Below are 13102 nucleotides of genomic sequence, written 5' to 3' on the forward strand. Positions count from 1 at the left end.
CTTCTTTTAGGGCTCATATTCTCAACCTGTGTGAGGAGGTTAGTGCATGGCACGGCCAGACCTTTTTTATGAGTGGGAGGCTGCTTGCAACTTTGCATGGAGACGGTGGATAACGGGTCAATGTCAGCTATGATTGCTGCTGATAGCTGCCAGAGGGTGTTTGTTGCTGCCTGTGAAAAAGTATCAGGTGTGTATGAACTAGCACTTTGTTGTGATACAATCAGCTCACGCTCACACCTACACACCTGATGGTAACCTGACCTGATAAGACCGGTTTCACAAATACTACCAACAAATGAATATTTTTTTTGTAAATAAAGGCCAACAATGGATGTACCATTTAAGAAAGAATAATTCTTACATACTGTATTTGTAACTTGTATTTGTATGTAAACTGTTATTGACTGACGCCTACTTTCCAGATATTAACGCACCCAGTAATTTCTGCACAACGGCTCTCATTCTTATTTATGGTATTCATAGTATTCAGTCACTGTTTTATTTATACAAAAATCTCTATGAATTGGTATGCATTGCCTAAACATTAATTAAATTCAAATTCATTCTAATTTGTCTTAATTTGCCCCTCTCCCAACAGAAAAATGAATACTCCCTGCTAATTATTATATGCCAGGCAATTCAAAATGCTTCAGCGAGGACAAGAAAATGTGCATTTCAACAAGATTCAAACCCAGTATTTCTCGGAAGTGGCATCTTTTGAAGACAAACATGGAGAAAAGAAATGGTCACACTTTAGAATTTTCATTTGAAATCGTACATAAACAAAACTTCACAGCGTCGTGGGAAAAAAGTTTTTCTCCAGTCGTGTTCTTAACTGTACATCCTCCAATATTCCTGGGACAGTTGAGAGGAAAACTTTCTCTAAATTATTGAACTTTGGAGATGTAATTTGACAGTGCATTGTAGTTTTCTATTAAGACACCATTAGCGCTTTGAGGGTGCTGGAAAGGCTAAGGCATGCTGTTTATCAGAGCGTAGGGAATGGATCTTTAATCACCTAGACTGTAATCGCCACATACATCACCCAGACATACAGGCATGATAGCATACTCAAAAACATATTAGTATATGCACATATGTCAACAAGTGCATACCGTATGTATACTTTCACATACAGCTGACATGGAAGGAGAAAAGGCCACCGTGTCACTTTCTGAATGAGTTTTTTATAGAGTTATTCCACATTAATGTCATGCACAGGCTTAATTCGGTTTGGTCACCACTTTATACTGTAAAAAATATCTTTTGTTTGTTCATGACAACATATGGATGATTTAATCCTCAAAAAACATTTTGTAATGAAACCTTTTTACATTCACTCTCACCACAAGGTCCATTTGTTTATTGTTTTGAGCTTTCGTTTTAAGTCAACGTGGACAGGAAGTCTCCTGAAGTTCGCAGTTCATTAAAGCTGCACTAATCAATATTATTTACATCATCATTGGATCCAATCACTATGTATTATGTGATAATGTTGCTCGTATTACAAAACTACAGAAGATTAGCACTTAATTCTTGGGAAAAATCACTGATAAACTGAATGTATGCCACCTGCCTAGCAAAACTGAGTTTTATCTCGCACGACTAAAACGACTTTTGAACGTACACATGTTCCACCCAAACAAGTTCCTTCCCAAGGCTGTTTTGCCTCTGCAGCGCTGTGGAGGAAGGTCTGGCAATGCGAGACTAAGGTGAAACAGCCAAACATCGTTTTTCAACCTGGACAAAAGACAAGTTCTGTCAAAATTAAAAGTAAGTTTGTAGCTATTTTGCAGAGACGCCGTTGCTCCGTGCGGAGCTTAGCGCCGCACCAGATGATTGTGATTGGTTTAAAGAAATGCCAATAAACCAGAGCACGTTTTTCTCTCATCCCGAAATGCTGTGTGGACTAGCCAGACCCTCTTCCGCAGCGCTGTGGAGGAAGGTCTAACAATGCGATACTAGGTAGGCAGAAACAAGACTAATTAATTAATGCTAATGTTGCTCCGTGTCTGCTATGTGTAAATAAAAAACCTTTTGCTAACATAAATTAATGCAACTTTAAAAAATAGTTATATGGTGAATATACAGTAGATTAATATATACTAGAATATGATTTGGCTTTTTCCCTTTCATTTATTGTGTTATACATTTTTATTTGTGCATGTAATAGGTTTACAAAGTGAAAAAGCCCAAAGTCCACCCCAAAGGGACTTACCATCTTCCAGAGAAAACACTGTTCACAAACTGCTCCAAACAGCTCTATTGTAGTCCAGCCTTTACTTCTGTGACAAAAGTGTGTCACTTTGTAACACGTTATAATGCTCGCCTAGCTGCTAGCGTGGCACACCCTCATACTCTGCTTCTGACTGGCTAGTAGTACTTACTCCTAGGTACTGCGCATGTGCGACTCCCAACAAAGATGGAACAGAAGTGAGATGCCTCACTCTGTAGCTAAAACAGAGAGCTCAACACACAGGGTGAAAAGAGGAGCTGCAGCAATATGCAGTATAACAAAAATATGGTGTTTTTTTGAAAATTAAACCACGAAAACCCATTCTGGTACAACCTCTAAATACAATTATGAACCTGAAAATGAGCATAATATGAGCACTTTAATGTTATATGTTTCATTTTGAAATGAAACTACATTATTACCCAGTTTGGTTAGCATACTGAGATTAGTGCTGCATATACTGTAAGTGAAGAAGATTGTTTACATATGTGCAACACTGTAATTAGCACCTTTATTCAGACTATTGGAACTCTCCAGTTAATGTTGGAGTCCAGTAAACTCATTGGTAATAACCACCAGTGAATAAAAAGAACATGAAAAAAAAGTGCATTATTGTATTACGGGTTGACCAATTAAACGCTCTCATAAAGGAATTAGGAATAGGAAGATTTTTATTTTTTTTTAAACCAAATGACAAACAATGAAACCAAATATACTTGTTTTACCATGTTATATTTTTATTTCTGCAGAGACAAAAATGACAAGCAATTTATTTACACAAACCTGTACAAAAGCAAATTAAATTATGTAAAATATCTCATAAATAGAAGTGGACTTGCGTTCAATACACTTTGCCATGTTCAGCTAAGCTGCGTGCATAGTGACTCTTTAAACGATGATACATTTGTTCCTCAATTTCTATATCAACATCCAAGTCGCAGGACAAATAGTAATGGTTAATATTACAAATCTCATTACACAATGTGAAGGCTATAGGAATAGAGGAGAGCACAGACTGAACACACACCTCTGGGCGGCAAGATACAAACATTTTGATGGCAGCTATTTCATGTTTTCTGTCAAAAAATCTGTAGCAGTTACCTCAGTGAATATCAGAAAAAAACAGTGTTCAGAAATGAATGAGTGTACACTTTTTTCAGTGTAGTTGCCAATGTATGGCATATTTTCTTTCATGTCCTCCCTTTATGCCTGAGGTTCACACTACAGAGTCTTTGTTTCCATCTGATCTAGAAATCCAAAGCGTCACTGTGCAGTATCATAGCAAACATCATATCGCACGTATTTGTAGGACAGGGTTTCATCACCTACTGATATGCATATACTGTAAATCAGCACGTGAGTGTTGTGTTGCTCGGCACATGCTGAGGTGTGTGTTCTGTCAGCTACTCTCTCCTGCAGCTCTTCCACTCCTCCTAGTATACCGTCACATTAGCATTTTTATCTCTAGGCTCCCTCAACTCTGAGCAGTCAAAATGTCTCCAAGCACTTTTTTTTCTTTTTTCCCCGCCTCTACTGTATCTTTCTATGCTTCTATATTCAGTCCTAAAGCTTGTTTCATGCACAAAGAAGGTTACTTGACCTCTGATGTCATACATGTACATGAGTGGAACACGACAAAAAAATCCATTATATCATTATTATTACTACCAACAAGCAACTTTTGAATGTACCTGTACTCATTCGGTAATGCACTATGCTAGGAATGGATATTTCAACAAGATAATTAAACCCGGCGAACAATAGCCATTCGGGTATTAGACCTACAGGCTCACTGACATTTGACCAGTTGTCCTCAAGAAGCCTTTGACATCATGGGATTTCATCTAAGATATGCAAATGTGTTTCAGTCCGTTCTTAAATGCCACCCCATCTACTTTAGTAAGCATGTCAACGTTATTGTTGATGCACCATTCCAAACCAACATTTAATCATACCAATTGGTATAAAAAGGCACAATTGCATATTTGCATTCACTCTAGTATATATATATATATATATTTTTTTTTTTTTATGTTTTCTTTGTTTTTTTCAGAAGCACTCTAAATATACAAAGTGGCACCAGATAAAGAAAAAAAGTAAAACACGTAGTACATTGTCCATGTTTTTGACTGTTCAACAAATAAATGTATGGGATTACAAAGTAAAATACAAGCTGAAGATACAAAATTGCAAATCTCATGGTATAAAGTTGATGTAAATGAAATATATGAAATATTTGGGTTTGTGTGGTAATATAAGAGACATTGATGAAATTTGATCAATTATGACAAATAAAAATGAAAAAAAGATCTGACGTACTAAGTTGTACTACATGTTTCTTTAGGTATAACAAAAGCAAGCAACAAGGTGGATTTCAATGTTTACAGGAAAAACTTTTTTTGTACATTTTGTTTTACATTTTTTTTCCTTTTCCTTCTCAGTAAGTGAAGTAAATTCCCATTAAACGTGCAGTAAAAAGTAAATATTTATGTATACAGTTGATAAGTATAGGAGCACTTTCTTTTGAACAACGAGTAGTACTTACAGACTATAGATTGCCAGAATGCAGAAAAAAGCAACTCCGGTCAAACCAAAGGGGTTTTGCTAACATACAAAAAAGTTCCATTGCATCTGATATTCTTTTGCTTTATTACAGTCATGAGATTTTGCGCCTCTGTAGTTGCGAAAACGAAACATCACTGTGACAGGGAGGCACAACATCTCAACATTGTCATGTGTGTGAGCGGTCATTAAGCGTCAGCACCGAGGATGTGATGGATGTTTAGTTGAGACGTCACATTCTTATCTCATTCCTTCATGTAATGCCTGCTTTAAGCAAGGTTCTCCCCCCCCCCCCCAAAAAAAAGAAGAAGCTATTTTTGTGTGTAATGTGTAATGGGGGAATGCTTCATTCTGTTTGCGAAGCTTTGGTTTCACTTTGACACCATTTTTCTCAGCCTGTAAATCCAAAACCCTCCTGGTATCTGCGCGTACATACTTTTTCTTTTGATTGTTCTCCATTGAGCTGATTCTTACATTCGTGCTTAAAGATGCCATCACCATGTACTTATGGAAAGCAACATCTACTAGTGTTATAACAGGACTTTTGGACAGCCATGTGTGAGTCAATGTCACCTCGAAGGCTTGAAAAGTGAAAAAGAAGTTGATGCTTGTTGGTCACGTGTATATTATATTTATTGCTCAGTCTATCACACAACAAGAAAGAAATAACAGCAAAAAGCTGTCCTTGCAACTGTTATAGGATCAGCTTGGCCATGTTTACGCCCTCCTAATCCTATTATTGGTGTACATCTAAAGTATACACTAAATATAGCCTAAACACAGACACACTATGTACTGCATATCAGGTCCATACAAACATACAATTTCAATTGCACCTCCATAATTTTAATCTTGGCATGCCACACACTGTGCTTACCCAGGATTTACAGTCCAGCAGCGCCACTGGCCTCAGTTATATGAATCTGATTTTCTACTTCTGCATGTCTGCATATGTGATTTGCCAAAAACAGGGCAAGTATTACAACTTCATACAAACGGTAGCATCCCACTGTGGTGATACAAATATGCACGACCATGTACATGCATGCTTTTCAAGCCAATGCGGCGATAGATCATGGCTCTAAGATTTTGCATCTCTTAAGAGGGTTTCGGTCTCAACCTCGCCAATCAAAGACAAAGAACGAGAGACTGAGGAAAGGTAGTAAGACAAAATGGAATGAGAGCAGTTAGCGTTGTTGCAGTGGTCCAATGTTTATGTACAATGAGTGGCTTTTCACTTGTGAAAAGCGTACACACTGGTAGGTTAGAATAAGTCATCATATGTGTGTCACACCAGTGGTGTTGTAGTCTTAAACAAGGTGTTGTTGCAGCAAATTCCATTGGCTCCCATGTCTGTCCAACAAATGTCCATTTCAAGAGAGGACTGACACAAGTGTTGTTTTCTGGGCTGAGTATTTAAAGCTTCCCGTCCTTATAAGATTTGAAAACGGTTACATTTTGGTCTGCTATTGAGCAACTTTTATCACAAACGGTCAAGGTGACGGAATCCATAGACAGCTCAATATGACAGAGACCATTATGTCCAAAGTCCCATATGTATATATTGTTGCAGCCACTGAACACCACAGCCAGAGCAGTGTTCTGAAATAAAAAAGAGGCATTACCAGACACACTTTGAAGTCCACATGTACAGCTTTGTTTCTAGAAAAAAAACACAAACAGAAAAAGAAATTGTCTCTTTTGTACAGTGTCATCTTCAAGAATGGGGCCTATGTGTTTGGGTGGGTGGGGGGGGGGGGGGGTTGTAATGCATGCATGTACTGAATATGTAAAATGCGTTGATTATTGTACAGAGTGACTGTCAAGCAGCAGATCATGTCCCAAGAGCCCGACTCGCCAGTAGAACAGCCTCATCCAAAGTCCCATAGATGCCCCTCAACAGTTCTTCCATCCTCCTTTCTTCCAGGTCATGGCCGGAATTAGCACTTTAAAAATATTTTTTTTTTTATATATCCACTTAGATTTTTCATTAAGGAGCTGTCGTAAAAGTCTTTGGAGAAAGTGTAGTCCTACCTTGCAGAACAAGGGTGGCTAAAAAGCTTCTAGAGCTGTAACGGTGGTGGGAAAGCAACTATGCTTAGTGTTGTACTTCAATGCCATATGTCGTGGCACAGCGGGTGCATCTAACACTCACAGGTACACCTCCCGTCGAGTCAGAGTACCACAGGACGTGGGCTTGTACTCCCCAGTAGGTGCCAGAGGGATCTCCTCGGTGGGGTGGCCCAGCGCCTCCTCCCCATTTCCTGGCGAGCCGAAGGAAGGCGAGCCGAAGGCCTCGTAGGAGGAGGAGGAGGAAGCCATCTTCTTGTTGAGCAGGTTGCGATTGCGGTCGCCCATCATATGAGCGGTGGTGGGGTCTCCGTTGGCCATGGCGGCCATGGCGAGGATCTCTTGGCTGCCGGGCTGCTCGGCGCTGCTGCTGCCGTTGCCGCTCATGAAAGTGGAAAGCTTTGGTTGTTGGGAGGTGGGGGTTGACTTGGATGGCCGTCGCTCAGGCGACGTGCGCACAGGCATCCAGCAGGAGTCCGAGTGGCCGTACTCGTCGCATTCCCGTGTGCACTTGCCAGTCATGGCTACATCAGGCAAGGGCCGGGAGTCTAGAGGAAGCAGAAGGAGAGAAACAAAAGTAAATGATGCGGTTTGTTTCACTAAAGTGGGATATTTATTGATAAACTAACACTAAATACATTTCCTAGCACTTGGTGTTTGGTGTGGTATGTGTCACATGATTTGGCTATCATGAATTCCTTCCTTAGATGCGAGAATTTGTATTTTCTCCCTAATGTGGTCAACAGCGCATCTAAATGTTTATGGTGAAGGTAAAAAAAAAAACAATAAAAACTGGTCACAATGATTACCAGGCACCTATCGTCAAAGCCAATGCAAGTTCTGAATTTTATCACTCGTGAAGATAATTGAGCTCGTACGGATAAAATTGCATTTGTTTTCATGCAGAACCCATACCACATGACAGAAACGGAAAACAACAATGAAAAGAAGACTCCACTGACTACCACAACAGCCTGAAACTAAAAAACAGTGGCGTGAATCAGAGTTTAAATAACGTCATGCTTCAAAACGTGTTTGTGCTGAGAGGGGAAGGGAAGGGAGAAGTGGGAGGCCAGTGATGGAGAGAGGAGGGAAGGAGGTCAGTTTGTGTTTTTCAGTTTTTCCTGATCTAAAATTTAAGATTAGTAAGTACAATTAGGCCTGCTCTCTCTGTGTGTGTGTGTGTGTGTGTGTGTGTGTGTGTGTGTGTGTGTGTGTGTGTGTGTGTGTGCGTGCGTGCGTGTGTGTGTGCGCGTGCACGTTTGTAATGTGTGTGTGGGTGAGTATGTTTATGAGATGGGAGCACCAACAACAGCCTATCTGGTGATTGACAGAAGGCAATCACATTCTGATCTAAGTAGCTTAATAGCTTTGTGTGGCTAAAGCACCCTGATATCCTAGATCCTCTTAAATTCCACTAATAGGGGTCTTAACCAATTACCTAACTGGGAGCTGGCCTCAGATTAACTACGTCTACTGTATTATTGTGGAAAGCAAATTATGTGCTTACAATGCTACACCAGGACAACAGGTTTGACAGATATCCTACTGTCAATGACTACTGTCAGACAGTGCAATACGTGAAAGATAGTTATCCCAAATACAGCAAACCAAAGCTGAGTAGCTCGATATAAGACAAAAACTGTAAGGAGGGAAGGAAGGCAGGAAGGAAGGAGGAAGGAAGGAAGGAGTCTACTCCACAGCCCTGACCAAATACTGAGCCCTTACACAGAGTTAATAAGAGTGCCAATGTTATAGAGATGCATTGTTAGATTTAATTTATTCATGACCTGATGCAAAGTATGGAAAACTAAAATCAAGCAAAAGCGAGGGTGAGTGCAAACCAAGCCAAGCATGCCTTTGCCCATGTTAAAAGAAAATCAAAAGAGTTTGGACCATGGCTTACTTTTAATGCTCGTTTTCTCCTGTAAAAGAACAAAATAGAACAGAAATCACTCTTTATGTTTTGCACGTATGCAATAAAATATATACTGTATTGTATGAGGAAACCTTGAGCAACATTGAAAACTGTAACTAAAAGACAACAGCACCAAAATAGTGTTATGCAGAGCAGACACATGGCTTAGGACACAATGTAGCCGAGACAAACAGCAAAGAAAAGAGGAGATAGGGATAACAGAATTTAGTCCTACTGCAGTGTTTAATCAACAAATGTATCACTTTCAATATGAATGCCTTTCAGCAAAACATTCAATATTACTCTGAGAGTGCCATTCCTGTGCTGCCAGAAATCCTATTCCTACTAAATGCCTATTAGAATCCATTTTCATGTCACAAATTACCTTTTGTAACGATTGCCAGTCAATATATAGTCAAAGCCTCAGGGAGCGACTGCCAGTTGATAGAAAAATCAAATAACTTTTTGTCATTAGTGCACCTAAACAACTGAGTAGTTCTGTTTAATGAAATGTTAAAAAGCTAAATAAATGAGAAGAAAAGCAGAAAAATAGAGGGATGCAATGGCAATCACAAATAGTTAACATGCCTGCTGAAAATGTAGTGAAAATGATAAAAGTGGCAATTGATCATGTCTCCCTCTCCCTCCTTTCCTTCGTCTCAGCTTGACAAACACAGCCATCAAAGAGACAAGCAGATACCAGGTACTGATTGTCTTGCTCATTTACACCTACGATTGAGCCATCAGACTACCCATAATGCTCTCACAGGGCCTGTGGTGCCCTGCTCCTGATTGCCCATCCAATTGCCTCCTCACCACATTCACATTCAGACACACTGGTGAAAAAAAATCAGCAGGGAAGATTTCTTGCTTCCTCCGGCTCTTGTTGGTAAGCAGCCAACCTTCGGCATCACGTCTCTGCCACCGCCGTGCACGGTGAGCTGCTGAGGTAGTTAGCCGGCACGCTGTGTGTTGAGTGCGCTGAAAGGAGGCTGATTATTTCCTAGCCATGGTCCATTGACTCTGCAGGCTTGCTAAAAATATAGATGTTTCCCACTGAGCTAATGAACTGGGCTGCTATATCAAAGCAAAAATGCTGTATTTTTTTCTGTCTTCACAAGTGTCACCTCCCCCTGAGGTTGGGCCATCAATCTGAATACTTTAAAGGTCCCATATTGTAAAAAGTGAGATTTCCAAGTCTTTTTTATGATAAAGCAGGTTGAGGTGATATATAAATACTGCAAAATCCACAGAGAAATGCACAAAGCCTGTATTCAGAAACTGTGCCTTTAAACGTGCCATCAGGACTTCAATGCAGTTGTGATGTCACAAGTTTAATGTATATATAGGTAGAAAGTGCCACTACAGTGCCGTTACAGTCATTACATGGCTGCACTGACTGTGCAGAGACGCCGAGAGCGCAGATGCCCAGAAACGCTGACCAATTACAGCAGACTGGGCTTTTTCGGGAGGGGGAGCTTAAAGAGACAGGCACTAAAACGGACCGTTTCAGAAATGAATAAAGGTAAATTCAGACGGACAGTATTGGTAAAATAATGTGGTTTCTTTTTACATTAAAGCATGTTAACATTTTCTAGTAGAAACCCAAAATACAAATATGAACCTGAAAATAACCATAATGTAGGACCTTTAAAACCACTTAAATCCATCTGTCTTTTAGCTCTGGACAAATAAGTATGTTAGAGTCAGCTTCAGCCTGGACTAGTAATTTAACCGGTTGACTAAGGAATAGCCATAGGTAATGCTAAATTAATTTTAATGTCCACGCAACATCCATCTGATTATTATTTATTTAACAAGAATAGAAAGAAACGTCATTCTTTACATTTCCTTATAAACCCTTGCTGGCTTATTTGATTAAAACGTAATGTTAAATCCAAGAATGTCAGTCGGCAGAATCAAAGCAAATGCATTACAATATGGCTGATAATAAAACCTATTGTAATTGTTTCAAGTATTTCGATGGAGAAGACTCGCAACGTTGCTTCCAAACATATCCATAGGCCCTTTTAAGACCCAATTCAGAAATCAGGACGAGGAAAATATCTTCAAAGAAAAGCCCTTAGAGCACACCAGCACTGTAGCAGGCTTTTGTTACATACTCACAAACGTCCTACGAGCCCACACTATCAACCATAACATAACACAATACAAGTGGGTCACTCGGCTGTGTTAAAAAGCCTCCCCGAAACACTGAAAACCGAACAAGGAGGCCCTCCATACCAGGTTACGTCCCCGTGGGGGGCTCGGGCCTCATTGTTTAGGGATCCAGAGCCAGAGAATGGTGCCACAGGCAGGGCTATCTCCGTCGCTGGAAGAGAATAGTTTTTAGCCAATGCTCATAATGGCCCACAACGCAAGCCATTAGCCGATTTTTACATTTACTCAAAAGAGGCTTCTGGAAGATCGAGGGAGAGGTGGCGAGGGTGTATCAGGGAGTGATTGACACATGAGTGAGAGGGGCAATGGGCACAACGGAGAGAGCTGCAGCTTTCCCTGCAATGTAATTCCATATAGACAAAAGTCGTACGCTGCTGAAGTGATGATTACCCAGCGAGAGTGAGACTGCACTGTAGACCAGTGCTCCGAGATATTTGTGCCTCATACTGTGACTATACTGAAGACTTGCTTCGTTTGTGCAAGAAAGCAGGCTGAAACTGGGCCAGTGGCAGCACTGGTTGAGCTGCGGCTTTTCTTGGCTGGCTTTAGTCAGCCACGACTAGCTTACACTGTGGGATATTTCAAAGAACTTCCACTGCCGGGGTACAGTAGAAATTTGATGCGGTGTCTTTAGCACTCGCTAAGATGTTGCAGTGGTAAGAAAATATGGAGGGTTAGACTGTCATCGCTTCTGGCCATATGCACAATAATGTCTGTTGCGTGGGCATTTCTGGGCAATTACAGTTTAGTGTGTTTGTTTGTGTCATAGTACTGTACACTGAGTTTTCACTGCATGTCAACAAGTCCACTTGCCAGTCCGCGTTCATCTACGTCACCAGCGCTTTTTCTTCTGAGCTGTGTCTTCCCCCGCGCCATCACTACTTCCTCTCTTTCCTCTCTCTATATTTCGTTATGAATCGCTGCTACACACTGAAGCTCCGCAACCTTTTGAACTCTTTTTTTCCGGCCGTCAGATTCAACCCAAACAGCTGAGGCATTGGGAGGAGGGGAGAAGATGATGCAGATGAAGAAAAAAAGAGACTTAGAGGGAAGAGGAGACAAAACAGAGGTGATGTGCCTGCGTACTTTTTTGTGTCTACGCTGTGTCTTTGACAGACATTGCAGTTGGCTGGACAGCACATAGGGGTCAGAGCAGAAAGGGAGGAGGAGGGCATGTGGGGGAGGACAAAGACAGGAATGATGTAAAGAGGGAGGGATAGAAAGAGAATAAAGGAGGGAGGGACAAGGAGGGAGAGTGTGTGTGCCGAGTATAGCAGGGTCAGGGCCTAGGAGAAGGGAAACAGCAGATTGAGTGGCGAAGACAGCATGGCTGCCTCTGGGCCGTCACAGGCCAAACACACTGCCAAAGAGAGCAGTGGAGAGGAGAGTAGGGGAGACAGGAGGAGAGGAGAAAGAATTGAGGACATTAGCAAAGACAGGAGGGGAAGGAAGGAGAGGGTAGGAGAGGAGCATGGGGATGTGGGGAGTGATGATGAAGGGAACTTTGTTAACAGAAGATGCTCTGTGCTGTAAATAAACCCTGGTACCGTGCTCTCACACATGCTTAACATATCAATCCAACAACCTTGATTTAGCCTGTTTAAGGTTTCAAATTATCTCTCCAACAATGAAGTCCTGTGTACCGGTAGATGCCAAGCACCGCTCACCACTCCATTAACTAATCTCATATACTTCCATCACATTCCCTACATTAAGAAAACTAAAAGAAACACTTTAACCTTCTAAATGTAATTTAATTTGTAACGCATCCACATGGTTCCAATATATAGCCATTTATAGATATCTTCTCGATTAAGACAGGGAAAAATAAAGTTTTCAGGGCTTTGGCATAGAAGCACGAGAGGGCGCCTGTGTGAGAACAGAGAGTCTGGCTTGGAAATGGTCTTGTGATTGCCTCACACCCCTCATCAAAGGCCTCCCTGTATGGACAGATCTATTTCACACAGCGGAGCAATCAGCGTGGAGATGACAGTGTACATTGCTGGGTGTCATCCAGATTACTCTGTGCGGGCTGAGGGAGGGAAAATGAAATATTTATCCTGAAAAACCAGCTGTTGAAAATACGCAGGCTTTCATGATAAAACAGGAGAAAAAAAGGAGACAAATGAAAAGTG

At 41.0% G+C, this 13102-nt stretch overlaps 1 protein-coding gene across 7 annotated transcripts in view; it reads right to left on the bottom strand.

Annotated features, from left to right (window-relative positions):
• Positions 1–2952: 2952 nt before the first annotated feature.
• Positions 2953–13102, bottom strand: part of pcdh7b (protocadherin 7b) — a 109141-nt gene continuing 98991 nt past the window's right edge. For 2 of the 7 annotated variants that reach the window (XM_035993783.1, XM_031289861.2), the window contains exons 3-4: positions 8775–8793; positions 7177–7416 (exon numbers count right to left, since the gene is read on the bottom strand). In XM_035993783.1, coding sequence (XP_035849676.1) covers positions 8777–8793 — 17 coding nt within the window. In that variant the 3' untranslated portion in view covers positions 7177–7416; positions 8775–8776. Of the gene's footprint in view, positions 7417–8774; positions 8794–13102 lie in introns of all 7 variants that reach the window. The other 5 variants (XM_031289859.2, XM_031289858.2, XM_031289860.2 and 2 more) reach the window with 4 other exon arrangements.

This window comes from Sander lucioperca, chromosome 17 (assembly GCF_008315115.2).
Source record: "Sander lucioperca isolate FBNREF2018 chromosome 17, SLUC_FBN_1.2, whole genome shotgun sequence".
Taxonomy (NCBI): domain Eukaryota; kingdom Metazoa; phylum Chordata; class Actinopteri; order Perciformes; family Percidae; genus Sander; species Sander lucioperca.